Genomic DNA, 27,995 nt, shown 5'->3' on the forward strand with positions numbered 1-27,995 from the left:
CACCAGGGTCACCTCCATTTTCCACCAGAGATATTCAAAGTGATTGCTAAAAATTCTATTTCAGACAGGTGATGTTAGTGTGTCTACAGCTCCAGAGAGCTACAGAGTATGTGTGAGCACTGGTTTGCCGTTCCATAGAAGAGCCTGTTTCTCTGGACGGTAGGGAAGATGTCGTGTGCCCTGTGGCTGGCCCCAGCAGTTACCGGTAACAGAAAATACCTTCCCCAGAAGGTTGGGATGATTAAGATATTTAAGGATTTAACACAGTGCCTGGCACTTAGTAGGTACTCGGTATGTGCTGGTTCTCATTGTCCTTCTAGAAGATTTTCTTTAGTTCCTGGGTATTCAAGCTAGTAGAATCTTATTCTTCTAGCTCCACTTGAATCTATGCTCAATGTTAAGAGATGCATCTCTGAGTTGGCCCCTGTCCAATCCTGTGAATCATAGCAGCTTTCAAGTTTGAGCTCAGAGAAAACTAAAATCTGAGGTCAAAGAAGGCAAAATATTTCCTTTTCCTCTTGTAAGTTTTTGAGTTATTGATGTAATGGAAACAGCTCTGGGTTCAAATGCAAGCTCTGCATTTGCTTTCTCAAGTTACTTGCCTGTTTATATCATGGAAAGAACTCAGGCTGTGGGGAAGGGTGAAGCTGGCCATTTTACTCAGTTAAGCACTTCTCAACGGCCTTACCTGGGAATGGCACCAGTAGCAGCTCTTCTCCTGTAGGATTGTCAAGCTCAGAGTGTAATGTATGTGGTCCAATCAGGTTGCAGTAGTAGAAGCCTGTGAAAGATCCTTTACATGAGCCATTCATTCATTGGGGCATTGGCAATTAGGTTGAGCAAGTGGTCCCAAGTTTGAGTTATTTATCCTTCTTCCCTGTCCGTAGGAGGGCAGCCAGGTAACATAGTTGTGGATGCTCTGCCCACAGGCTAGAGCAGGTATGGGGAGAGCTTGTATAGGCAGTGGAGATGTCAAGTACCACCTAAACCTAGCCCCACCACATTCTACGGCCAAAGCCCCTGGCGCCAAACAGTGTTGCTTCAGCTGCTAGTAGTTAATGCTCCTTTACTTGGAAACGTTTTCAGCTCCTGGGAGCAATATGGTGCCGCCAGGGCTCACTCCTCACGCGCCTTGTCTCCCTGCGACTGGGGTCCGCATGCACCCTACTCTCAGCCCAATTTACCGTCCTTCAAGGCTCACCAGGGTCAACGTGGGTGTGGGGGCGGGGGATACGGGGAGGGCGGAGAACTTTTCCGGGAAGGGGCCCAGCAGGGTCTTGGCTGGCCGCCCTGTTAGCCACGGCCCAGGACCCCAGGGTGGGAGAGTGAACGGAAAGGTACTCGTGCCTGGAGCGGTTGCAAAATCCTCAGTCATGAGGAAGAAACTGGGCTCAGAGGCACTTGGGTGAAGGGGCCCTTTCCCCAGCCCTCCTTTCAGGTGCTGGGGCCTAAAGGGGGTCCAGTTCCACTGCGGAAGGCGGGAACTAGGAAGCGTTGCGGGCTAGACACCCCGCCTTCCCAGGCTCTGGGTGGAGGGGGGTGGCCTGGTACGGCGGCCCCGCCGCGGCGGAGAGGGGGAGAGGGGTCGCTGCGGGGGCTCTGCCTCCCGGGAAGTGGGGCCGGGCCAAGCCCACGAGCGGAGGGGGCAGGCCCTCTCCCCTTCCCCGCGCCTGTGGGGACCCTACGCCTGTGTCCGGAGGAGGCTGGCGTCCAGCAGATGCACGCGGTGTGGAGGGGGGAGCGGGGGAGAGGCGGGGAGGAGAAAACCCACAACAAAACTTGCGTCGCCGAGCTCACGGCTCGACTTGAATGGAAGGAGCCCGCTCCCGCGGAGCGCAGCGGCGAATCGGGACAGCGCGTACGGCCGGCAGGGCGCGGCGCGGCGCGGGGGCGCAGCAGGTACCCGGCGCGGGTGGGCCAAGGGGTCCGGGCAGAGCCTGGGCGGCGGACTCGGACTTCCCGCCTGGTCCGGATGGTCCCCGCAGCTCCCCCCGGGCGGGGCCGCGGCATCCAGTCCCCTAGGTGGGAGCCCTGCACCGGGTGCGCGGCCGAGAGTTCTACCTTGGGAGTGCGACCCCTACGCGATCGCGACCCGGGCAGGGGCCTTGTCTCCTCTCTGGCCACTGGCTGGTCCCAGCCCTCGCCCCCCCCGCCTCCCCGTTGCGCACATCTGGAAAGAATCTGAGGGCGGATGGGAGGGGAGTGGGGTGGAAGGACGCGGGCTGGTGACCGGGAATGTGGGGGCAGGTGGAACTGGGGAGGGGCGTAGACCCCTGTATTTAGAGCCCAGGAGCGCGTCTTACTATATCAGCTCACCCCAGTTAGTTCTCCCTTCGCCCTCGTCACAGACAGAGAAACTGAGGCCTAGAGAGGGGCAGAGATATGTTTCCAGGAAGGGCGGACAGGTGAGGCAGAGCCCGCGCGACAGCCGCTCGGACCCGCTCGGGGCTTGGTTCCCCAGCCCAGCGCCGCGCACTCGCCAAGCCAGAGCTCTCAGCTGGCACCTGGTGTCCGTCTGTCTACGCGGCTGTCTGCCCGCTGGGACAGCTGGACTGAGCGGGGGTCGGGGGTGGGGGGGGGGGGCGTGGAGCGCGAGGAGAGAGGTCGGCGCCCTCCAGCGAAAGCGGCGGAAGTGCCAGGTTGTAGGTCTTGGAACCGCCAGGCTGGGGAGGGGGGTTAGAATACCTGATGCGCCGTCAGGTGGAAGAGGAGGTGGCGGCGGCCGCGAGCTCTTGGCATCAGCCTGGTCTGGGGGGTGGGAGTCGGCAACCGCCGCGACTTAGGGACAGAAGCAGACGCGGCAGGAGAATGAGAGCGGCGCTGACCGTCCCGGGTCCCCAAGGCATAGAGGGATGCGCGCCTGGCGCTCGGAGTGCATCATGGACCTGCTGAGGCCCCCCCGCAACCTGAGTAGCTGCTCTTGGACTTGGGCAGGCGGGGGAAGGTGAAGCAGTGGTTTAGCAGCTCCAAGAGGCACCACTGCTATGAACCAGGAGAGCCTTCGGGTGGTCATGTCCCCTTTTAAGGACCCAGTCTATTCTAGTCTAGAGTGCAAGTTAAGTAAGAAATGTTAGATTCAGGAAGACTTGGTGGCTCAGTCGGTTAAGCGTCTGGCTTCAGCTCAGGTCATGATCTCTGGGTTTGTGAGTTTAAGCCCCGCGTCAGGCTCTGTGCTGACAGCTCAGAGCCTAGAGCCTGCTTGGGATTCTGTCTCCCTCTCTCTCTCTGCCTGTCCTCCTTCTCTTTCTCTCTCTCGCTCTCTCTCCCTCTCAAAGATAAACATTTAAAAAAATTTTTTTAAAAAGACAAATGTTAGATTCAAATGGTTGTTTTCACAAAATCTTGTGGGAAAATACTTTGTGCTTTGTATCTGAATCTTAGGTAAGGGGTGACTAATGGTGGCACCTTTAGGCCTAGTAGAGTCATACTAAGACCTCTGACCATGACCTGCCTGGTGCCCTTGATGGCTCCCTATCACCAGCACCTTAGCATAGTGGCTGATGCCTTTGGAGACTTGGATCTCCGGTCACATCCTCAATCCCCTGCCCCATCCAGTTTACCCTTTATTATTTTTTAAAAAATGTTTATTTAATTTTAAAGAGAGAGAGACAGAGCACGAGCAGGGGAGGGGCAGAGAGAGAGAGGGACACAGAATCCAAAGCAGGCTCCAGGCTCTGAGCTGTCCCCACGGAGCCCTACATGGGGCTGGAACTCACGAACTGCAAGATCATGACCTGATCCGAAGTTGGCCGCTTAACCAACTGAGCCACCCAGGCACCCCTGTTTTCCTTTCTTTAAAGGCACCTCCCTCTTCTCCCATCCCCACACTGTGCCTTTGCTCATGTCCTTCCCTCTGTCTGGAGTGCTTTTCCTCCTCTTTGTCCATCTGGAGAACTCCTACTCAGTCTTCAAGAGCAGTTCAAGGCTCTGGGCAGGAGTCAGAAGACACAAATTCTAGTCCTGGCCTTAACTTGAACATACTAATCTGTGAACTGAGGGGGTCAGACTAGATAATTTTGCAAATCTTTTCCAACTCTGCCTTTCACAAATTCATTTCTTCGTTCCACAAACATTTCCTGAACACTCACTCCATGCCTGGGGAGTCAGGAAAGGCTCAGCTGAATCTTGCAGGATTCAGCAGGCCAGCGGTGCTGTGGGAGCACCAAAGAACTTCCTCACCCAAAGGGGAGCAACAGCTTCCCAGAGCAGGGGCGTTTGAGTAGGAGTTTGATGGGGATGGGCAGCTATGGGAGCCCCTTTGTGCTTGAGTTTCCTATCAGCAGAGTAGGAAGATTATGTCTTAGTTTTGGGATTTCTATTAGAGGCAATAAGATGCAGCTATCTTGGGCTTAGCACCAAGTGGGGGATTAGTGAATTTTTACTGTATTTGAGTGGAGGAAGAAGGTACCGCTAGGGGCTGAGGATCTGTGTCCTGATTTGGGTTTCCCTTCCCCTTCCTTCTTCTAGTTTTGCCTTAATCTCCACTTAAGCGCTTCTGGGCCTTAAGGTTTGGTTCCCTAGGGGAGGTAGGTGCGGTGAGAGGCAGCTGGTCCCAGGGACTTCCTCAGTAACAGGAACCCCATGTGTGTTGCACTAGCCCGATGCCAGCAACAGGTGGACATGTCATTTCATTTAATTCTCACGAGGAGCGCCCATCTCCATTGCCTTATCTCATGAGGAGTGCCCATCACAAGGCTCAGGCGGTGAAGTGGCCTTGTCCAGACCCACATGGCCGACAGGAGTGGAGCCCATGCCCTTCTGTTGCTAAGGCGCTCCCTGATAGAGAGCTCACTGCAGGCCGAGCTGCCCCTCTAGCTGGCCATTTGCTGAACCAGCGGTGTAAATTGTGCCTCACCAGGGCCTCCTCACTCAGGACACGAAGAGGCCAGGGGCCCACTCTCTCCTTTATTCTTCCCTCACACAGCTCCAATGTGGCTGAGCACACAGAAGGGGCTTTAGGGGCTTATCTGGCTCAACATTCTTAGAAGAACAACAACAACAAATCGAGACTCAGATGGGCCAGGATGTGGCCAAGGCCACACAGAAAACCAGGTGGTGGAGCTGGGGCTGCCCAGGATCCCAAGTTGCAGAGGATGAGGTGGGACTCTCTAGGCCCTGTCTGTTCTTCCTCCCTCTCTTGTCCATCCAGCTCATCCTCTCCATCCCAACACGTCTCTCTGTCCAGACCAGGCTTGTGAGGCCTTGCCTGTACCGTTGCACAGCCTCAGAGAGCTCCTCACCGGTCCATCCATAAACCTGCCCATGCCACTCTCCTGCTCTTCAACGGCTCCTCATCTTCCCTAAGATCCTAAGATAAGGATCCCTCTCCCTAACTAGGCTTTCAAGTCCCTTCTTGGCCTGGACTGCCCACCTGCATCACTCCCTGTCCCCAACACCCACCAGACGCTCTAGCCAGCTTGGTGGAGGTCACCACATGGGCTCTTTTGCACCTGGGCCTTTGTACATGCTGACCTCCTTGCTTATATCACTCTCTCCCTTTTGCCTGATGTTCACCCTTTATGGCTAAATAAGGCATCACTTCTTCTGGGAAGCCTTGTTGGCCCAGGCAAGGTTAGGTCTCCTCGTGGCCCCTGTGGACTCTGGTTTCCCTCCATCACACCTCTGATGACACTGGGATTATAATACTCAGTTTACCCCTATGTCTATTACATCCATGCCAGCACTGCCTGATAGAAATATAACGTGAGCCATAAATGCAAGCTGCGTACGTAATATGAAATTTTCTAGAAGCCAGGTTAAAAAAATAAAATGTGACAGGTAAAATTAATTTTAGTAGCTTATTTTATTTAGCTAGTTTATCCAACATACATAATTAATATAAAAATAAATGAGATGTTGTGTGAGATACCCTAAATATTCGTGATATTCTACATCCTCTTTTGTACTAGTCTGTGGAATCCATATATACTACGGATTACACTTCTAGCACCTCTCAATTCATTCTAGCCACGTTTCAAGTGCTCAGTAGCCACATACAGCCACTACTTTGGACGGTGCAGGTGTGAGCTTCTTAAGGGCGGGAGCCCAACCCGAGTGCTCTGTCTGGGTCCTTAGTGCTCAGCTGTGCTTGGCCCAGTGAAGGGGCCACGTAGCATTGTGGTTAAGGCCCTGGGCTGGGAGCTCGGCTTCACCATTTAACAGCTGTGTTACATTGGCCGATCCCATTGGGCCTCAGCTCCCTCATCTATAAAGTGATGGTGATAACATTTTCAATATGGTTCATACTGTTAATATAAACAGATACAGTTTTATAGGTCTTCACGGATACACACCGAAGGGGAGGGAGGAAAAATCGCTGGTCTGGTGAGTGCACAGGATATGTGGGGAGGAACCTTCTCCCTGGCCTCCTGCCCTGGTTGATTTGGGGACTGTGCCCACACTCCCCCCTCCCAGAGCCCTGGTCCGCAGTGGGGTCACACACTGGTCTAATGCTGGTGGCTCCGGGGACTGAAGGCTTTTGAGCTAGTGAGGGGGGAAGGGGAGGGGAGGAGTTACAGTGTGCATGGGGATGATGGTCTGTAGACTGGCTGAGGATTCATTGCCCGTTTGGTCAGGGGATGGGGAAGCAGGGGTGTGGTAGGGTGGGCATAGGGCCAGGCTGTGGCAAGTGATCCTTACTGCTGCCAACCGACCCCTGCGGCCCGGGAGCTGTGCGTGTGCTAGTAGGCCCCCTGGTTTTCTGCCGGGCCAGCAGCTGGGGTCTGAGTCTGCTTAGACCTCGTAGACCTATATGGAGTCAGATAAGCCTGGCTGCTGCCCCTCTTCTCTCTCCTCACACATCTCTTTCTCTGTCTCTCTCTCTCTTTATGGCTTACCAGGGCTCACCCAGTCTGGGGTGGAGGGAGGGGCAGTAGTTATTGAATTGGGCTCTGCTGCCCCCTCTAGACTGAGAGCAGGGAACTTTGCCACCTCACTTGTGTCCCCTGTGCTGGCACAGGGCTGAGGGCAGACAAGACCTCATCTTGGAGAGCTGGCTGAGCCAATGAGTGAGGCAAAGCAGTGTCTGAAATACTGCAATGGCCACAGGGCAGCAGGAATTCGTAGGAGGCTGGAGTCTGTAAATCTGCGCGGAGGTGGGCCTGGGACCGGACTGAAAAGCACAAGCAGGATCTGGACAAGAGAAGAGGAAGAAGCAGGGGGTTGTGGGGTGGGCAGTGCCCATGGATCAGATATTAGTGGTAGGAAGAGCTAACATTTATTGAGCACTTAGGGTATACAGTATGTGCATCTCACTGACTCTCATGGTGTCTCCACGAGGGTGGACAGGTGAGGAAGCTGAGGTTTGGTGGGTGACAAAACTTGCTCAGGGTCATACAACTGAGAGCCAGAGCCGACCGCAGCCCTGGCTAGTTGGCTCCAGTGCCTGCCTTCCTAACCGGACATCGGCAGTGGTGGCCAGCTCCCAATTTACCCAGGCCCAGCATCTTCTAGCCGTGTGGGGTGTGGTCCCCGATCTAGTGCCTTGGAGAGAGCCTCAGACTGGGGCAGGGGTCCCCTGGGGCTGAGTGCCTGCCACGTACCTGCACTTGTAATTGCTGCAGCAGTGACAGCAGCACCGCATCACCCAGGAGGTATCAGGTGCTTCACATCTGTCACCTTGCTGACTGCTCCCGGATGCTGTGGGTTTAGATGTATTATCTGCCTTGTAAGGTGAGGAAATAGGCCTAGGGGGGGGGGTCAGAGCCACTAAGTGGTGGAGAGGGATTCAAACTGGGGTCTGTGGGACTCTAGAGTCAGCATACCTGAGCTATGGCCTGTCACATCATCCCAGAGATGTTTGCTGAGTGCCTTTCTGTAAAGAGAACTCCAGAGACCAGCCCAGAGACCAGCTAGGTCCATGGGCTGCTAAAGATGGAACCCTGCATCTTCCTCATGGCCTGAGGCCATCCCCAATGCCCCACCCCTGCTGCTCTAGGGGGCTATGCAGTGCTCGGGAGTGGTCCCTTGCAGGTGGCAGCAGGCTCTGGTGAGGCCAGCTGAGAGTGCAAACATCAGGAAGGGACTTGGAAGGGATGGCAGCAGCACCATTCACTGATGCCTGCCCTACGCCTGGCTCCACCCAGACACTGAGAGTGGCTCACAGCCCTACATGGGAGAAAGACACCTTCACGTATTCACAGCCCAACCCAACTCATACCCTGGGGGAACAGTGATGGAGGGTCCTGGGGCAGCTCAGAGTCTTCCCAGGGGACACATCACTGGTGTTAGTTCTTAGAGAAGTTGCTAACTGCACAAGAGAGGGAGAGGGCTTCCAGGCAGAAGGAACAGCATGTGCAAAGGCCTGGAGAGAGGAACTTCTAGACAGACCTGTATGACTGGGGTGTGGGTGCTGGAAGAGAGACAGGGTCAAGCCCTGAACACCCTAGAACAGCAAGCCGAAGAGCTGGGATGTGCCCCGCTGCTGCTGGCCCACCATGGCCTGTGGCTCTGGACGAGATACAGGGCCTGTCAGCCCCGCCTGTGCCAGGGCAGCAAGAGCTCCACAAAGTCCTGGCCAACGCCTGCAAGTCACAGTTCCTCCTGGGCCACAGATTCCCCTTCTGTGAAGTGGGTGTCCGGTGCTCAGAGCCAGGACTGGTAAGGGCTGCTGGAAGTTTTGCAGACTTGCCTAAGGACAGGGCTTCACCTCTTCCCTCCAGAGGGTAGCCCTGATGAGGGGGAGGTGGGTAGGGAAGGGAAGGGGGCAGCAGATCGGACGTGTGCCCAGGATCCCTGGGTAGGCTCTGTCTTGTGCCTAGGAGGGCCCTAGTATGACTTCCATAGGCCCTAGCCCTGTGCCTGCTGTCCCTAACAGGTGAAGTCTGACTCACCCCCTCCTGCAGGCACCATGGCCCGGAGCAGGGCACTGCTGTTCCTGTTGCTGTTGCCATCGCAGCTGCAGCTGGGACCGGTGAGCACGGTGAGGTCTCCGGGGTTTGGCCGAGGTGGTGCCCATAGCCTGAGCCCTGAAGAGAACGAATTCATGGAGGAGCCAGTGTTGGTCCTGAGCCCTGAGGAGCCAGGGCCTGGCCCGGCCACCATCAACTGCCCCCGAGACTGTGCCTGCTCCCAAGAAGGTGTTGTGGACTGTGGTGGCATTGACCTGCGTGAGTTCCCGGGGGACCTGCCTGAGCACACCAACCATCTGTCTCTGCAGGTGAAGCCGCCATTGCAACAGCAGTCACCAGGGGCTGCCCTCTACACTTGCAGCTCCTGGCCCAGAACCCCCAGTTCCTGTGGCTCCCCAACCCCAGACACAAGGTGCTAGGGCATTCCCCCCTCTGATGTCCCAGTCACAGAGTAATGTGATATTATAACTGCTTTGTTTTGCTTGGAGGAGTCTGGGCTGAGGGAAAAAAGGACACAGATCTGCCTGGCAGCTGACCCTCTGAATGGATGGGGTGCCCAGACACCATTACAGGCCAGGAAAACAAGAGAAAGTCGACCCTGATTGATGCTCTGGGGGCTCAGAGGATAGAGTATTCTCCCCAGCTGAGGTGCAGGCTAGATTTTGAGAAGTGGGACACAGTGTTCCAGATGGGGGACTCTGGGAGTGCTGGTGCACCCAACTTTGTGTGGCCCAGCAGCTCTGGAGGAGAGAGAGGGGCTCTCATACCCACTTCCAGAGATCGAGCCTAGTGAAGGAAAGTGATCTGCCCAATGGTCACTCAAACTGATGGGTCTAGGGTGATGGTGGAGGGAGCCCGCGGCCAGGGTAGCCCATGAGGGAAAGGGACAAGTTAAGGACAACACTTACTGTTGGTTCATTCACTCATTTATTCATAAAAGTCTCCCGGGTGCATGCTTGATACGTCTGGTGCTGTGTCAGATGCTGGGCGTGTAGAGAGGACTTGAACAGCCTATGGGGGAGGCAGAGATCTAAACAGGTAAAGACAACAGATGGAGACAGAAGGACTAGTGCTGTGGGGCCCATAGCAGTTCCTAGTCTGGCCCCAATCCAATTCAGGAAGGCTTTTGGAGGAAGGTTTTAAAGCATTCCAAAGGGAGTGAGGACCCAGGTTCCTCCCCCCAACCCGAGAAAGGGAGCCAAAAGTAGTTTCTGGCTTGGGGTGGGGAGAATGGGCTGCGGATGCCTGTCATCCAGTGGGAACATGAAGGGAGCGGGTCTAGAGGGGAGGCGGCACTCCAAGTTTGAACCACCTGGAGATGCTCCCATCTGGGCTCCTAGAAGGTGGGACCTGCATGCCTGTTGTGGTCACTGCTCTGCCTCCAGCGCTGAGACCCGGGCCTGGCCCAGACCCAGGGCCTGTCTGCATGAGGGTGAATCCCAAGGGAGGTGCCCAGCAGAGGGACTGGCTCCTGGGACTGGGACTGAGGGTGGGGGCAGGCCTCTAGTGAGCCTGCCTCCTCACCACCCCTGGCCCTTACTCCCCAGAACAACCAGTTGGAGAAGATCTACCCCCAGGAGCTCTCCAGATTGCATCGACTGGAAACTCTGAACCTCCAGAACAACCGTCTGACTTCCCGAGGTGAGGGATCACCCAGAGCCCAGGAGAGGGACACGAGGGGGTGGGGACTGGTGCCCATGGGAAGAGCTCCACCCTGCAGATCCTGGGATACGAAAAACAGCAGGGCTGGGCTGGCAGCAGGGCCTCACGGCCAGGGGTTCCCTGTGGTTGCCTAAGAGTCACCCCTGTGGGTTTCTGAGACCTGGGAGTTGGGTCAGGGGAAAGGCTGAGATTCCCAGGACCTTTCTCATAGACTCTTTATTTTTATTATTATTTTTTTTAACATTTATTTATTTTTGAGAGAGAGAGAGAGAGAGGACGCGCGGAGGAGGGGCAGAAAGAGGGGGAGAGCCTGAAGCAGGCTCCGGGCTCCGAGCTGTCAGCACAGAGCCTGACACGGGGCTCAAACTCATAAACCGCGAGATCATGACCTGAGCAGAAGTCAGACACTTAAGCGATTGAGCCACCTATGCACCCCTCTCAGACTCATATTCGCAGAAGGCCTTCAGAATCAAAGATGCATAGAACACTCACATTGTAAAAAGTTATTTTTTTCTGATGATGAAAATAATTTATAACAGAAAATTTGGAAATGTAGAAAACAAAATGGAAAAGAAAAAACCCACTTATAATTCTGCCACGTGGAGTTAATCACTACTAACGTTTGGGTATGTTTCTTTCTACTTTACTTATATACTGTAAGATTCACCCAACATAAAAGTACAATTTGACGAGTTTTGGTAAGTTTACATAGTTGTACAACCATCACCACAATTCAATCTAGTCTCTTTTCTTTGTGTTTTTTCATTTATAGCTGAGCTTACAGTTTAGATATTATAACTGTCATAACTGCTCTGCTCCACTTAGCAGTTAGCAAAGCAGCATTTTTCATGTTGCAAAAACTCTCAGTGGCCATCATTTCACACAGCGGCAGCCGGGTATTCCACAGAGGGACCCTGCACGGTTTATGTAACTGTTCCCTCTCCTTAGATGCTTGGGTGCGTCCCAGCATCTGAGGGTCTGGGAGCCCGGAACTGAGTGTCAGAGGCTGGCCTCAGGACTGGAGAAGGGCCAGTTTGGCTGGGCTCCCAGCAACAGCCGAGTCCTGACACTACAGCTGCCAGCTGGGACAGGGATGGGCCAGATGGTGGCGGGGGTGGGGGGGCACAGGGGCCACAGCTCTGCCCTGCAGAGGTATGAGGAGGGTCTCTGATCCTCTAGGGCTGCACCTGAGGAAAGCACTCCTTCCTGATGGGGAAGGGTGGGGATGGGTCCTCTGCCCCATGGCCTGACCTTATGAGGACCCATTCCCACGTGGGTGCCCCCAAGCAGGTGAAGAATTGGTCATTTGTGAGTAGACACTGTCTACCTGCTCCTCTGAGCCGGGGCTCCTGGGAGCAAGGGGAAAGAAAACAGGGCTGTTGGGACTGGTTGGGAAGGGATCAGAACCCAACGTGCCTCAGGGAGGGCCCTCCTGGTCCTGGCAAGTGGGGTGGGCACTGGGGGGGTCGGTGGTGGTGTGCTCCCTTGTAGCATCTCCTTCATCCAGGGCTCTGACCGATGCCTGTCCTTTGAAGGGCTCCCGGAGGAGGCGTTTGAGCATCTGACCAACCTCAACTACCTGTACTTGGCCAATAACAAGGTAAGGGGTCCCCTGGTGTTGGAGGCTGAGCTCAGGTCGCTGGGTCCCCATTGCTGCTCAGACATGGTCCCGGTGAGACCTCACACCTCACTGCAGGGCATCAGAGTGGTCAGATAATGAAAACGGAGGCCAAGGCCTTACAGAAGTGCAGGAAGGTGATAGCCACTTGGAGGGCTTCCTGGAGGAGATGGCATTTGAGCAGGGCCATGAAGGGTAACGGGATTTCAGCCAGGGGCCCTAAGGGGGAGGCACTGCCAAAGAGAGAGCATGAGAAAAGGCACGAAGGCACTCAACTTCAAAATATTTGGTGTGTCCCAGGGCTCTGTCCTGGCCTCTTCTCTCAGGTCTCTCGAGGTGACACATCCCCTCCCCAGGCTTTAGCACCCATCTACATCATGGCCATGTCCAGTGGCAGCCCCCAGCCCTTTCCACTCCTCCCACAGGAGACTCAAAGATCCACCCGCCTCCTCGATATCTCCCCTAGATGTCTAATGGAACTAGAACTCTGCTTGCCTCCCACAACCCTGAAAGCCCAATTCTGCGGCCTTCTCCCCCGCCCCCCATAAAGGTCATCTCCAACCACCTACAGCGCCGCTCAGCTGAGCCACAAATCCAGGGCACTTTGCTCACCCACGCCTAGTCCCACTGCATGCCCTCGGCTCCCCTCCGGCCCCGGTCCACCAGCCTGCACCACGATGGCCCTGCTTCCCTGTTTGCTCCTCCTTCTCCACAGAGAAGCCAGAGTGACCTTTAAAAATCACACCTGCTTCTACCCCGCCAACCCGCCTTCCCCATCTCAAAGCTCCTGAGGCTTTACTTTCCACCAGAATGAAAGCCACACTTCTCCCCATGGCAGATGGCCTGTGTGTGGGCCCGCCTGCCTCTCTCAACTCCTATTCCCACTCACTCCCTCTCCTCCAGCCCCCAAACCTGGCAACCCCCAGGTGGGGCCTACACTCGCTGCCCCTGCTGCTGTGGGTGCTCTCCCCTCAGATGGCATTAACGGTGCCTTCATGCCTTAAGTGTCACCTGTTCCCCGAGCACCCAACCCAGTTATTCCGTCTTCAGCCTGTTTTAACTCGCTATCACACTTGGATACTTTTGTGCCTTGTTTATTGTCTTCTCCATTGAGATGTAAGCTTTGGGGGTGGGGGTGGAGGCACTTCTCTGTCTTGTTCCTCAGGACACGTCCAGCTCCTGGACGCATGCCTGCAGTGTTGCAGACTCAGGGACTACTGTTGAATGAATGAAGGCTAGACACTGGGCAGGGGGAGGGCGTGTCTGGAGAAGTGGGTGCTCACTGTAGCTGGACAGAGGGTCTGTGTCAGGGAGCGATGAGGGGAGAGGCCAAGAGGACAGGCAGGGCAGGGGACAGGCCTAGGGGGCTTTGAATGTTTAGGGCTGTGGGGGGCCATGGAGTCCTGTTTTTGCACTCTCAGGGGAGTGGGACGGGCTTCCAGTTTAGAAAGATGGCTCTGGTTGCAAAGAGGAGCCCAGATGAGCAGCAGGCAGTGGGACCCAGAGCTGGCCTCTGCCTGCCATTGGTCTTTCTGCCCCAACTCTTCCCTTTCCAGCTGACGTTGGCACCCCGGTTCCTGCCAAACACCCTGATCAGCGTGGACTTCGCTGCCAACTATCTCACCAAGATTTACGGGCTCACTTTTGGCCAGAAGCCAAACTTGAGGTCAGAGGTCAGAGGTCAGACGGGGGCCCTGGGCTCAGGCTGGGGAAGGGGGAGAAGCTGAGACACTCCCAGCCCCAAGCCAGGCAGAGGACAGGCCCTGGAGGAGGGGCATGCTGGGCAGTGCAGGCATGATGCCCTTGCTCAGGGCTGTGGTGAGGGATGCCCACGGGCTGCAGGGGCACAGGATCTGAGGAGTGAAAGCAATCAGTCCAAGAGGCAAGGACAGAGAGTGATGTCTGTGGAACTGTGGGGAGCTGGGCGGAGGGTCTTTCCCTCCTTCCCCAGCCCCTGTGGGAAGGAAGCATCTTCCAGCAGACAGAGCTGCCCCTCCCCAAGAGCTGCTTTGGGAAGAGTAGCACAGGTGTGTGAGCAGGGCAGGGTGGTTGGGGGGGGGGGCAGGTACTGACAATCCCTGGTGCTGCTTCTGCTTCCGTCCCTGAATCTGTCATCTCACTTGATTCTCTCCATGGGGTCACTGTGCATGGTCCCATCCTACAGATGAGAAGGCTGAGGCCCAAGACAGGCCACACAGCAAGAATGAGTTCTTTTATGTTTAGAATATTTTCTCTTATTTTTGATCTTTGCTCCTTCTAGTATGTTAGTTCCATGAAGGCAGGGTCTTGTTGGTTGTGTCCACTGCTTATATCTTCAGAGTCTAGAACAGCCCTGGCACATAGGGACAATCACTATATACTTGCTGAATGAATGAGAGTTCACCTCCTCTGAGCCAGGCCCTGTAGTGGACACCTGAGACAAGGAGGTAGTGGGGATAGCCCCCATCTGTGGGAGGTCCTGCAGAACTCAGAGCCAGCTTCTTGGGGTTGGCACGCAGGATTCCAGGGCTGCAACAGTCAGGCAATGACTGAGAACCTTGAAGGGTGTGGAGGAGCACAGACTGGGGGTCAGGAAATCCTATTTCTGCCACTGACGTGAGGAGGCAGCCTCTGGTGGGTCCTTGGTCTCCTTGGTTGTTTAGGAGGGACTGGATTAGGTGGGGTCTGAGGTCCTTCAAATGGGAGGAGGGTGCCCTGGGCCCAGGCCCAACCTGAGCAAGGTCTGAAGGCTCATCAGATGAGCTGGTTGGAAGAGGGGTGGGCATGGGTGGGTGAGGACCTGTGCCTCATCCCCCAGGTCCGTGTACCTGCACAACAACAAGCTGGCGGATGCCGGGCTGCCGGACAACATGTTCAACGGCTCCAGCAACGTCGAGATCCTCATTCTGTCCAGCAACTTCCTGCGCCACGTGCCCAAGCACCTGCCACCTGCCCTCTATAAGCTGCACCTCAAGGTGGGAGGGAGAGCATGGGGAGGGGCGGCAAAAGAGCAGGGTCCTGCAGTGGAGGAAGAGCCCAGGCCCACACAGGCACCGTGGTAGGGCTGTGGGGCCTTGGGCACATGCCGGAGGGCACAGTGTCCACTGTGGAGAACCAGGCAGAAGCCTGGGTACCTGGCTGTCAATATCACATGCAGCATGCTCCAGGCCTGTGCCTCCTCGCATGGCTCCCCTAGACCCCCCTCCACATCTCATCCAGGGCTCCGCCCCTGCCCCTCAGCTGTCCCTCATACTCCCCACCATCCCACCCCTCAGAACAACAAGCTGGAGAAGATCCCACCAGGTGCCTTCAGTGAGCTGAGCAATCTGCGTGAACTGTACCTGCAGAACAATTACCTGACTGACGAGGGTCTGGACAACGAAACCTTCTGGTGAGCCCCACCTGGGCCCTCCGTGTGAGCACGGTAACCGGGAAGCTGCTCCCTGGGCCCACCCTGCCGGGTCCTCTCACACATGCCTGTCACCTACCTGTCCCCCACCAGGTTCCTGGAGAAGGAACTTTGGGCTTGTGCCTTTGCTGACACGTCTGTCCCCAAGAACAAGTGATATGTCTAGAGAAGGCCTGCCCCACTTCCAGTGAGGCTGGCTTCTTGGTACAAAGTTGAAACTGGAGTATACTTGCTGAAGGCAAATATGTTTTCATTTTTTAGGGCCCAGGGTAGCCACAAAAAGCCTTAAATAATTGACTTCTTTTTTTTTTTTAATTTTTTTTTCAACGTTTATTTATTTTTGGGGGGACAGAGAGAGACAGAGCATGAACGGGGGAGGGGCAGAGAGAGAGGGAGACACAGAATCGGAAACAGGCTCCAGGCTCCGAGCCATCAGCCCAGAGCCTGACACGGGGCTCGAACTCACAGACCGCGAGATCGTGACCTGGCTGAAGTCGGACGCTTAACCGACTGCGCCACCCAGGCGCCCCTTCAAACTGACTTCTATGTGTCAAAAACCATGCTAGATTCTTCCTTCACCAACGTGTCACTGAATCAACCCAAGGACCGGCTCCAAAAGGACTGAGCTCCCCTAGTGAGCTAGTCACAGAGCTGCGTTGAGTTAGAGGCAGGTCCCTCACCATCTCCCTTGGGAGTAGGGGTGGGACCGAACACCGTGGGCCTCGGCCAACCATCCTAATTCCTTCCTGCCACAGGAAGCTGTCCAGCCTGGAGTACCTCGATCTGTCCAGCAACAACCTGTCGCGGGTCCCGGCAGGGCTGCCGCGCAGCCTCGTGCTCCTGCACCTGGAGAAGAACGCCATCCGGAGCGTGGACGCAGACGTGCTGACGCCCATCCGCAGCCTCGAGTACCTGCTGCTGCACAGCAACCAGCTGCACGCGCGCGGCATCCACCCGCGGGCCTTCCAGGGCCTTAAGCGGCTGCACACGGTGCACCTGTACAACAACGCTCTAGAGCGCGTGCCCAGCGGCCTGCCCCGGCGCGTGCGCACTCTCATGATCCTGCACAACCAGATCACCGGCATTGGCCGCGACGACTTCGCCACCACCTACTTCCTGGAGGAGCTCAACCTCAGCTACAACCGCATCACCAGCCCACAGGTGCACCGAGATGCCTTCCGCAAGCTGCGCCTGCTGCGCTCGCTGGACCTGTCCGGTAACCGGCTGCACACCTTGCCACCCGGGCTGCCGCGCAACGTGCACGTGCTGAAGGTCAAGCGCAATGAACTGGCAGCCCTGGCGCGCGGAGCGCTGGCCGGCATGGCCCAGCTGCGCGAGCTCTACCTCACCGGCAACCGGCTGCGCAGCCGCGCCCTGGGCCCCCGCTCCTGGGCCGACCTTGCCCACCTCCAGGTAAGGGGGAGGGGAGAGCGGCTGGGTCATGCCCGCGTGAGGTGCTACTGGGATGGCTGCCCGAGCCCACCCATCTTCTGGGCCCAGGTGAGGGGTGGGTAGGAGGGACTGGCAGTGAGGGGGGTGGGGGTGGGGGTGGGGCGGCTGGACGAAGGAAGTGGCTGGCTGGCATGCCAGGATACAGCAGTGATGGGCTGGTATGGCCAGGCTGAGCTCAGCACCTGCGGGTACAGGCTTGCAGAGGGCTGTGGGGTAAGAAGTCATGGCTGCAGGTAGGGGGCCCACGGTTCAGGAGGACAGGCAGGGGAGGGGGCGGGCAGGGCCAGTTCAGGTGGCACTGGAGAGTCAGGCTCACCCATCTGAAGGCTCAGGTACGGGTGGCTGGGAAAGGCTGGGCTTGGGGCAGGGGAGGGGGTGAGGCCTGGGAGGCAGGCTGACCTCATCGGGTCTGCAGAGGGCCGGGGGAGCCTGCTTGAGGCGTGCTGGGCTGCTCAGTGGGTGTGGCTGCTGTGGCCACAGTTGGAGTCAGGTGGGATATCGGCTGTGAGCGAAACTTCCCACTCAGTGAGGGCTGAAAGGGAACTTGAGAAACCTGGGAGGCAGGGCCTAGGTGCTGCGAGGTCAGGAGCTGCCCCCCACTCTCTGCCCTACGGGACCCCCTTCCCAACATGTCCCCTCCCTGTCTCTCAGATGTCACCTCCTTGGGAGGTCTTCCTTCACCACCTATCACCCTCCTCTGCTTTGTTTTTCTTCCTGATCCTCATCCCTCCTGGGCATTAGGTCATCCATCTGCTTGTTTGTTGCCTGCTCTTTTGCTGGAACCCGCGGCAGGCATTTTAATCTGTCGTGTTCGCAGGACCTCAGTGTGGTAGGCTCACAGTACACGTTTTTCGGGGGAGCTGTCAGGATGAGGATGTCTGAGGGAAACATAGGGGAGAGCCCACAGAATGGGGGGCAGGGAGGTGGGGGCCCAGCCCCGAGGGTAGGGCAGGGGTAGTTGGGGGTAGGCAGCTGGCCTTACAGGAGCCGCTGTTAGCCGGGGTCTCTCCTCACCCAGACAGCCCTGCTGGGTGCCAGACACCAGGATCCCGTTACCTGTGTCAATCCCTCTTGGTTTTCCTCAGGAGCCCATTCTCAAGGAGCTCAAATCCCATCGTCCTCCCCTCCACACTTGCTCCTCTTGAAGTGTATTTATTTTGAGAGAGAGAGAAAATACGAGCAGGAGAGGATCAGAGGGGGAGAGAGAGAGGGAGAGAGAGAATCCCAAGCAGGCTCTGCACTGTCAGCACAGAGCCCGACGTGGGGCTCGAACTCATGAAGCATGAGATCATGACCTGAGCCAAAGTCAGACACTTAACCCACTGAGCCACTAGGTACCGCTTTGCTGCATTTCCTAACTCACTGAAGGGGGTGCCCACAGGAAACCTGGAAGCTGCCCTTGACACCCCCTTTTTCACACCACGTGCCCCCAACATCCATTGTTACTAAACTCTGCCAGTTCTACCATCGCATCTCTCAACTCCCTTCTCTCCACCTCTGCTTCCCATACCCCGAGCCACCCCCCTTTCTCACCTGCACCCCGGCTCCATAGGAGCTCTTCACTCCCTTATTCTGTATGCAGTCGGTAGGTATCTTGAAACCCATACACTCACCTTACACTCCTGCTCAGAACCCTTCTGTGGCTCCCCATTGCTCTTAGACCCAGACCAGAATCCTTGCCACAGCTCTCAGGGCTGGCCTGCCTCTGCTCCTGGCTGAGCTCCTTGGTTTCCCAGCCACACTGGGCTTTACTCATACTGGCCTTGCTGCTGGAAGCATAGCACCCTGGGAACACCTCACTCATTCATGCCACAGTTGTCCTGGGCCTCCACCACGTAAGACACAGCTCTAGAACTGAGAACCTGACAGGGAGTAAGGTAGATGGTGGGTCACTACCATCCTAGAGCCTATAATATGCCTAGGACTTAGTTCAGGTGTCATCTCCTTCAAGAAGCCCCCAGTGATGGGCAGGTATGTGAATTCAGTCAGGGATGAGGTGTCTGGTGGGGGGATTCTTCCTTACACTGTCAGATCTTTCTATAAGCAGCTGCCCCCACTGCTTCAGAGCCCCTGCCTGTGCTGGCTGCTGTACTCCCCTGACCCAAGCCTGGGTCGAGGCCACTCCCCTGGGCTCCCTCAACACAGCCAATTCCACCAGCTGTCATTGTCCGATTCTGTGTGCATCTCCTCCGCCACCCTGACCTCCAGTGCCAGAGGCAGCTTCTAGTGGATTCCATCTCCCCAGCACCTGCGGGCATGAGGATGTTCGGAATGAATGAGGAAGTGCCAGAGCTGTGTGGAGGGGACACAGTGGGGAGCAGGGAGCCCTGCTGGGTAGAGGAGGTGACCGGGAGGCTCCCTAAGGTGTGAAGCTAGTTTTTCCCCTTGAATCTTGAATCTAGATTCATGGCCCCCAGTTCCTGACCCTGAGCCCCCTCCTGTCAGGGTGAGGAAGGGAGATTAGAGATGATGGAATCCCACCTGTGCCTACACAGGTGTGTGTCAGAGCGAGTATGTGCAGACAGCCCGAGGGGCAGGCAGTGAGCCGGGCCCATGCACGTCCAGGTCTCCTGCCTGCTGCATGTTTGCTCTGCTTCCTGGGAAAACCACCCCATTTCCCTGCCCACCTGCTTCCTGGACTCCAGGCATGTGGTGATCCCAGGACTGACCAGCCTAGGTCAGTGGGCCTTGAACCCTTGCTCTTGGCCCCTGCCCACATGGCCTCTGAAGGCCACAGATGAGCAACCCCACCTGTATGGACCCCACCCCCACCCTCATCTGGGACCAGTGTGGGAATATGCAACCACTGGAGGACCCCGGGCCTCTGTCCTTCTGGGATCTTCAGTCTGATAGGGGTGACAGGTGTACTAAGGAGGAAGGACTGTGACACTCAGATATCTTGGCTGTGAATTCATGTGGGAAGACAGAAGGAGCTGGGTAGGACATATAACAGTTAGAACAAGGGTTTGGAGTCAGGTGCTTTGGGTTCCAGCTTCATACAGGCTGTGTGGCCTTGCACAGATCTCTTAATCCATGTGAACCTCTGTTTCCCCTCCTGGAAAATGGGGACAGTTAAAGGCCCCACCTCACAGGGTTATCATAAGATTTAGATAGGCCAGGTGGTTGGTGGGATCTTTGCAAGATGTTAAGTGTTTTGACTCCCCTGGTCATCTATATAGCTGCTGGACATCGCTGGGAATCAGCTCACAGAGATCCCTGAGGGGCTCCCTGAGTCACTCGAGTACCTGTACCTGCAGAACAACAAGATTAGCACTGTGCCTGCCAATGCCTTCGACTCCACGCCCAACCTCAAAGGCATCTTTCTCAGGTAGGAGGTCCCCTGGGGCAGTGCACATGCCCCTCTGGGTTCAACCCTGGCTCTAGTGGGATAGTTGAGGCATGTGGGAACAGCTCCCAGGTAGAGGTCAGTGTTTGAAGCCTGGTTTCACTGCTGACTGGCTCTGTGACCCTGGGTACATCACAGAACCCCCCCCCCCCCGCCCGAGCCTCTGTGTCCTCAGCTCTCAAGGGAGGGGACAGTCCTGGCCAAGCCTGGTAAGGTTTATGAGTTTGTAAAAGGGCTTCAGGAACTTTAAAAGCAGTGCATGTGGACATTATTGATGTTACCGTGGCAGGAAGGGAACCAGGGAGCACGGATGATGGCTGTGCCCATAGCTGGCCAGGCTGTTCCCTGGGCCTCAGACCCAGCAGAGCAGGTGCTCAGGCCCTTGCTGAGCTCTGGGGGTTTAGAATGATTCTAATGGGGGAGCCAACTCCCCCAGGAAATGAGCTTTGGTACAGTAGAGTCAGGGTGGTTCTTCCCAACACCCTACCTAACCATCCCTTCAACTCAGGGAGAAGGGACAGATCTGAGGAGGCAGAATGTGCGCTCCCAGGGGAGTTGTGGCCCAGAAGGCCCCAGGCTGGGTTGGGGTGGAGTGTGACCTATGCCTGGGCTCGTGTGGGGGGATGGGGACCAAGGCACAAAGAATCGAGGGGGCCTGATATCAGAGCCCAGCCTCTGCCTCCCTTCAACCCAGGTGTGTCCCTGGCCCAGCTTAACCCTGGCCTTGCCTGTGTGCCACTCCACACCAGGCTTCAAAGTAACCCCAGGCTGGCAGCACCAGAGCCTCAGGCCTTGGGGTTGATCCCAGAGGGAGGTAATCCCAGGCTGAGAGGAGGCACCCGTTTCCGCCACTCCTAAATTTTAGAGCATTTGCAGACAGGGACCTTCCCCTTTTGGATGAGTGGCCCAGCGTCCACTCCTGCCCCGCCAAGCTGTAGCCACACTGAATAGCTGGGACTTTTTATGACACACCATGCTTCTTAGCAGCCCCCCACATCTTTTATGCTTCCTGTGCCATCTTCCTGGAGAGCTCGTTCCCTCCCCTTTACCATCTAGGCTGGGTAAGTGTGGGGACTCTGAGGGTTAGGCCTCTGACACTGACCCCAAATGGGTGGCCTGCACAGGTTTAACAAGCTGGCCGTGGGCTCCGTGGTGGAAAGTGCCTTCCGGAGGCTGAAGCACCTGCAGGTCTTGGACATAGAAGGCAACTTTGAGTTTGGTGACGTTTCCAAGGACCGGGGCCAGTTGGAGGAAGAGGATGAGGAAGACGAGGAGGAGGAGGATGAGGAGGATGAGGAAAGGCGATAGTGACGGGGTGAACCGGATTTGACATAGGTAGGTGGTCTGGGGGGGGTACACTGACCTCTCCCCACCAGCTTCCTGTCCCTGACCCCGGTATAGGCCCTGGGTGAGAGGCTGGCAAAGCTGTGGGAGGCCAGCACAGGCTGGGGAACTCTCCAGGGCGATGAGCGCCCTGATGGGACTGGCACAGGCACTGGGATGGTGGAAGCAGGGCATGGATGTGGGGGCCTGGAGGAGGCTACTGTGGCGATCCGGGCCAGAGGCGATGGGGGTGGGCAGTGAGGTGAGCAGTGAGGTGGGGGTGAGCAGAAGGCCTGAAGGGATTTGGGGGAGCGACAGGCAGACTCCAGAGGCCAGAGTATTCCTGCTGGGCCAGGGTGAGGGAGAGGACAGGCCCCCAGGTCTAACTTGAATTCCAGATGGACGATAGTACTAGGGGAGCAGATTTGTTGTGGTGGGAGTGTCGAGTTAGGCGGGCCTGGAGTGTGCTCGGGAGCTGCCCAGAGGTGGGCCAGGTATGTGGGTCTGGGGCTGGAGGTTGAGGTCTGGGCTGGAGATGGGGGTCCAGACATTATCAGCCTGGAAATAGTCATGAGGCCACAGGAAGCTCGGGGAGCTCGCTTGGGGAGAGTGACAGGCCGTGGCCAGCTGCAAGGGAGCCTGCAGAAGGGGCTGACACAGAGCGGCTATGGAAGGAGGTGGGACAGAGGCAGATTATGTGCATATGCAACACAAGCACCCTACATGTGCACACAGTGCACCAACCGACATGTACCCGTGCTCACATATGTCCAAACATGCATACGTGTGCATGGATAACACACACTCAGGACACAGAGCACACACAGACACACATACATGCACTCCACGACACATTCACAGGTGCAGGACGTGTGCATGCTTGCACGCACTCGCGCATGCATGTGTCTACACCCGTGCATCCCCACGGCTCTGGTGGAGAGAGTAGCTGTGTCAGTGCTGCTGAGAGGCAGGTGGAGGTGAGCACTATCAAAGGCCTGTCAGATTTGTCCACAAGAAGGTTACCCGTGACCTTGTGGGGGAGCAGCCTCAAGGGCAGTGAAGGTGGAGAAAGTAGCTGGCAAGGAGTGGACCCAGGGAGCATAGACAACTCTGTCAAGAAGTTTGGCCATAAAGGGAGGAGATGAGCGGGTGGCACGGGGAAGAGGTGTGAAGTTCAGGAGGGACTCTGTTTACTTTGCACCCTTTTCAGAAACAGAGTTGATGGGAGGGGCTGGCCCGGAGGGGGAGTTAAAGATGTAAGAGAGGAGAGCAGGGAGAAGCTAGCCCTGTGGACACAGTAGGAGTGTCTGGCTTTGGCAGGAGGCTCAGTCCTTCCACTGTGTCAGGAGGGATGAAGGCTGCAGTCACACACAGGACAGTGGCTTGGTGACTGAACATGAAGTCACATCAGCCCGATGCCTTCAGCCTTCTGTTTTCTCTGTGCAGCAGGAGGTGCTCAGCAGACCGGGGTGGGTGTGGAGAAGATGGACCATTGGATCCATCCATGGCTGGGGTTTTGGCCAGGTGTGTGGGACAGAAGGGTAAGGAACAAGGACGTTGAGGGTGTTGACAAGAGAATGGCTGCAGTTGTGGACCCCGGGGGTCAGGCTGGGAAGGAAGGAGGTGCAGACAGGAGGAGTGTGGGTGGGCAGGGTCTCTGGAGAGGGACGTTGGAGAGTGGGCACAGTGTGGTGAGTAGCCAGGAGGAGAGATGTGGTCAGAAGGGAATATCAGAATGAGCTGAGCTAGGGGTCACAGGGTCAGGCTGTGGCCATGTGAAGGGGCCCTTGGGCCACTGTTAGGACACTGAAAGCAGGGGCTTGGGTCAGAGTGGAGACTTGAAGGTGGTGGTGAGGATCCCATGGGTGGATGACAGAGGGAGGTGTGGCTGACAGAAGAGTGTGCGTGGGGCGGTTATCCCACCATGGAGAAGAGGCTCTTGGGAATCCCCTTCCTCTGTTCTCGGAGCCCAGGAGTATGAAGTGGAGATCCTTCTCTCTAGGCATTGTCCTCAGGCAGAGTCAGGGGTCAATGATGGGGGTGAACAGCTGTCCAGTGAGGATGCTATATCCCTCACTGAGGGGGATGGGGAGTCCTGGGATGGGAGAGAATCTGTCCTCTCTGGAGGACATTGGCCTCGGTCGGGTCTGTTGAGTGGGGCCTTGGGAGAGGCCCTGGGGAGTGGCCAGAGGGACCTAAAAGCCCTCTAGTCAATACTAGGCCTGGTCACATCAGCAAGAACACCTCTCAGTGGGTGGCCAGCTGGTTCTGGGCTCCCAGGGGCAATTCTGCCTCCTGCCTGCAGTCGCCTGGCCCTCCCAGAGTCCCCTGGGGGGCCCCCAGCTCTAATCCACCTTCCCAAAGCTGGCACTTCTGCCCTGGCCTCCCTGACTCTCCCACGTGTTCTACAGGACACCGGACCGCCAGACCCCTTTCTGCAGCACGTACCTGTGCCCTGTGAGCCCCACTCTGCCATGCTCACAGACACACCGAGTGCCACCCTCACCAGCCACCCTGCACCCCACTGCCACAACACAGGCTGAACACACAGTCTCCCATTCCCCCTTGTTCCTGTAGTGCCCCACGGCCAGACACGTGCAGGCAACATGACACAGTCACACACTGCTGGCTGCACGGAGCAAGCCCACCATACAGTTCCCCTCTCCATCCCACGCCCTCCATTGCCATGCCCTTGGACTCCTGCAGACTCAGGGAAGGGTCTGACCCTGCCCTGGCACTCACGGGCGCCTGCTCCCTTCACCTTGGACCCGCATGTGCACGCGTGCGTGCGCACACACACACACACACACACACACACACACACGAGTCCCATGAAAACAGCCCTCTATGGCCTATGCCACCGACATATCTTGCCCCAGCCAGAACTGGCCAGAACAGCTTGCCACCTGCTCATCCGTCTGTTCGTCCGTCCACTGGAGAAGACAGAGTTATCTTGGTGCTCTCTGTGGCCAGGTGTCTGCCACCCTCTGGAACTCACAGAAGCTGACTTTTGTTCCTTTTCTTCCCTTTGGGGACAGGAACCTTTGGGACTGCTGCCCTGGCCTGCCTGCCCTGACTCCCAGCTGCCCAGGCAGCCACTCCCTGCCAGGCCCTGTCTCCCATCAGGCATGTCTGTGATGGGAAACCCCATTGAGGCCAGAGGGAAAGTCTCCTGGGGTTGCTGGGGCCTTGGGCAGAAGTCAGGCGGAAGAGCAGTGCCAGGCAAGGAGGAAGGGCCCAGCAGCCCTGATGACATACCTTTTTTATTCTTTGGGCCTGTGGGATGTTCTGGGTGCCTTGGGTTTTTAAATTCTTTTTTAAGAAAAAAAAAATGATAAAAAACAAAACTGATTTTTCTTGTTATAGAAAAACTAATATAAAAGCATTACCCCTTTCTGGCAGCCTATGGCCGTGTCCGTGTGTGCTTCCTGCCAGGTGCCAGGCCAGTGCCTGGCTGGGGTGGGCAGGATACAAGCACCTGAGAGCCTTTCCAGACCAGCAGGAGTTGGCACGAAGTTCAGTTCTTGGGCCACAAAGTAATCACACAGGCAGAGGTCCAGAGACGCAGGGTTTAGTCACAGGTGAGGAGGCGTGGAGGCACGTGTGACCGTCAGCTTGGTGGGGGTCAGCAGGTCCGGCCAGCACCACCACACCGGGCTTGTGAGCTCACTCCGCGCTTCCAGAGGCTGAGCATCTGAGCTCACCCAGAGGACCGCCTGTGCACTGAGTGGGCACTACTGATGGGGTTTGTCCCCAGGATGGCTGGGGTGGGAAGGGGACTAGAGGCAGGCCTGAGACCTAGAGCAGGGTCTACTTGGGGGCCCAGGTCTTTGCAGGCCTGCCCGGGGAAGAAGTGACGGACACGCCTAGTGCTCCCACCACCCCCAACAGTGCCAGAGTTGGAACTGGAAGGCAGCCCCCGGCTCAGAGCACAGGTGGTGAGATGCCCAGGAAGCATGACCTCCCACTACCGGAGGTGTGTAAGCGTGCTCCTGTCAAAGACCAGATTCCTGCCTTGTGGTGGGCCAGGCTTCGTTGCTAAAAGGGCCTTAGAGATGTGACACAGGGAAGGGACGTTTAAGCCGGTCCACACCACTGTGGGAATGACTGATAGCTTGACTCTGACCTCTCTTAGGTGATTAGGCCTGAGTGAAGGAAGGATGCTCCCATGGTGGACCCCACAGCCCCCAGCCCTGCAGCGAGACGGGGATCCTAGGATCGGGGCCCTTCTTGGACTCCTCAGATCATGGCCGTGCGAGGAGGATAGGAAGGAGTTCAGGAGCGGGGGCTGGGAGGCAAGTGCCCTCCTGGTTCTCTGAGTGACTTTGGGAAGCCCATCCCCTCCCCCAGCTTCAGTGTCTTCATGGGCTCCTCTGTGCAAGACTCTGGAGCTAGATGTTCTCCCCAAAGCACATTCAGAACAGGCAGTGTGGCCACGGCTCTTCTGTGTCCCCTGGAGCCTCCTGGAGGCACCCTGGGGCCAAGGACAATGAGGGAGAGAGTCTGGAAATGTCCTTGGGCACATCCCCTCCTTAAACAAAGCAAAAGCCCCCGATTTACACTCTGCCTCCTGCATATGACAGGTCAGACAGGCCTGTCCTCATTCCAACCTCCAGGGACAGGCTCATTTGCACTCTGGCTGCCCAGGCAGGTCTGTCCATACACTGACAGGCCAGCTAGACCTGTCTACACTCCAGCTACATGGACAAGCCTGTAGATTCTGGCCACCTGGGCAGGTCTGTTCATACGCTGGCTGCCCTGTCAGGCCAGTCTGACAGCCTGTATGAGCCCAATAAAGAAATGCTGGCTGGGGGGCCTGGGTGGCTCAATCAGTTGAGCATCATCAGACTCTTGATTTCAGTTCAGGTTATGATCTCACGGTTTGTGAGTTCGAGCCCTGTGTTGGGCTGATGGCATAGAGCCTAGAGCCTGCCTGGGATTTTCTCTCTCTCTCTCTCTCTCTCTCTCTCTCTCTCTCTCTCTCTCTCTCTTTCTGCCCCTCCCCTGCTCGCATTTCTTCCCTCCCCCCAACCTCAAAAATAAGTCAACATTAAAAAAAATGCTGGCCAGGGTATGGTCACCAAGCCCACAAAATTGAAAAACAAAACACCTTTATTTAGTTATCACTGATTTTGCGAACACAGAAAGGAGTAGAAAATCTAACACCACTTCATCACACAGGCTCATGGAGAGTGCTGACCCCAAGGCTCCATGGGCAGCTTGACTAAAGCATCCCAGGCAAGCCTGCCTCCCCAGTCCTGGCTTGCCCACCTGTCCTGTGGGAGACTGGCCCAGATGTGTCCAAGGGCCCCTGCAGCTCTTCTGAGGCCATGCTGTCTCCACACGGGCTGAGCTTTGTGAGACACCTCTGGTGAGACTGATGGGAGACGGGACAGGCTGTGGCACGTGGCAGGCAGCGGGCCTTGGCCTAGGGCTGGGCCGTCCTCAGGGAGGGCTGTTTGTCTGAGGCCACGTGTTATGGGGCAGGGAGGGTGACCGGCCTGGGCAGGGACTCAGCTGGGGCAGAACCAGAACATCGCTGTATCTTCATAAACTGAAGGCAGTGGTGGCTGTTGAGCTCCTGCAGAGGGGCAGAGACCCTTGGCATCTGGCCCTGCAGGCCCCTGTCCTCCAGGAGAGAGTGGCCAGGGCCTGGAAGACTTGAGTTAGAGTCCTGGCCCTGACGTTACCTGCCCTGAGACCTGGGGCAAGTGTTTTCAGCTCCCAGGGTCTCAACTCTGTGATCCAGAAAGTGGGACCATATAGCCCCTGCTGCCACCCTCATAGGTTAACACAGTGGAAATGTCATAGCTGGGGCCTTGGCTGTGCCAGGTCATAATTCTCCAGCTGGGGCTCCCACATGCAGTCTTTCCCTTTCTGAGACTCTATTGTCTGGCCTGTGGGGCGAATCCTGGCCTCTCAAGGGTGGGAGGAGTGTGTGAGCCTGGCTCCTGTCGAGTGCTCGGAAAAGTAGTGAGTTGAGATCCTGCCCTTGGCCCCTAGACCTGGAGGCCTCCCCTGGCCCCTGCAGCTCTGCAGGCTACACATTGGTCTCAAGCTCACTGATCTCAATGGTGCAGTGGTCCAGAGAGGTGGCAGCTGGTTCCTCGTCCTGCTCCACCTGGACAGGGATGTGGTGGGGACAGGCAGGGCCCAGGGTCAGCTCTGAGGCCTCCGCCACGCTCTTCACACAGCCATTCTGCTGGGTTGCCACGATCTCCTGGAGGCTCACTGGCTTGGTCTCACGGGGCGGCAGTTTCTGGGGAGGGGAAACAGGCCTTGGTAGCAGCAGGAGGGAGTGAGGTTAGACACCAGGGAAGACTGAAAGCAAACCACGTGATTGGTTTTCCTACAGAT

General features: G+C 56.7%; 2 protein-coding genes and 1 long non-coding RNA gene across 15 annotated transcripts in view; 1 reads left to right on the forward strand and 2 right to left on the reverse strand.

The window, feature by feature from the left end:
- The window catches only part of LOC105260831, a 17,013-nt gene extending 14,119 nt beyond the window's left edge, over positions 1–2,894 (reverse strand). Inside the window, exons 1-2 of the long non-coding RNA XR_002744488.2 lie at positions 2,686–2,894; positions 689–781 (exon numbers count right to left, since the gene is read on the reverse strand). This is a non-coding gene — a long non-coding RNA (uncharacterized LOC105260831). The remainder of the gene's footprint in view (positions 1–688; positions 782–2,685) is intronic.
- On the forward strand, positions 1,550–26,518 carry PODN (podocan). Of its 5 annotated transcripts, none has more exons than XM_045035848.1 (11): positions 1,550–1,899; positions 8,816–9,157; positions 10,397–10,490; positions 12,047–12,111; positions 13,686–13,795; positions 14,927–15,083; positions 15,384–15,499; positions 16,273–17,017; positions 20,149–20,297; positions 21,440–21,650; positions 25,774–26,518. In XM_045035848.1, exons 1-10 carry the CDS (start codon positions 1,810–1,812, stop codon positions 21,621–21,623), a joined length of 2,052 nt encoding a protein of 683 aa, XP_044891783.1. In that variant the 5' UTR covers positions 1,550–1,809; the 3' UTR covers positions 21,624–21,650; positions 25,774–26,518. The 5 variants fall into 5 exon arrangements, with proteins under 5 accessions (XP_044891783.1, XP_044891782.1, XP_023114459.1 ...); XM_045035847.1 differs by lacking the exon at positions 25,774–26,518 and adding an exon at positions 24,050–25,044 and having other exon boundaries at positions 1,557–1,899; XM_023258691.2 differs by lacking the exon at positions 25,774–26,518 and adding an exon at positions 24,050–25,044 and having other exon boundaries at positions 1,570–1,899; positions 16,273–16,930.
- Positions 26,519–26,732: 214 nt separating this feature from the next.
- The window catches only part of SLC1A7 (solute carrier family 1 member 7), a 78,104-nt gene continuing 76,841 nt past the window's right edge, over positions 26,733–27,995 (reverse strand). For 8 of the 9 annotated variants that reach the window (XM_023258704.2, XM_045035851.1, XM_023258694.2 and 5 more), the window contains one exon: positions 26,733–27,897. In XM_023258704.2, the coding sequence (XP_023114472.1) occupies positions 27,679–27,897 (219 nt within the window). In that variant the 3' untranslated portion in view covers positions 26,733–27,678. Of the gene's footprint in view, positions 27,917–27,995 lie in introns of all 9 variants that reach the window. The other variant, XM_045035853.1, reaches the window with a different exon arrangement.

Source organism: Felis catus, chromosome C1 (assembly GCF_018350175.1).
Source record: "Felis catus isolate Fca126 chromosome C1, F.catus_Fca126_mat1.0, whole genome shotgun sequence".
Classification (NCBI taxonomy): domain Eukaryota; kingdom Metazoa; phylum Chordata; class Mammalia; order Carnivora; family Felidae; genus Felis; species Felis catus.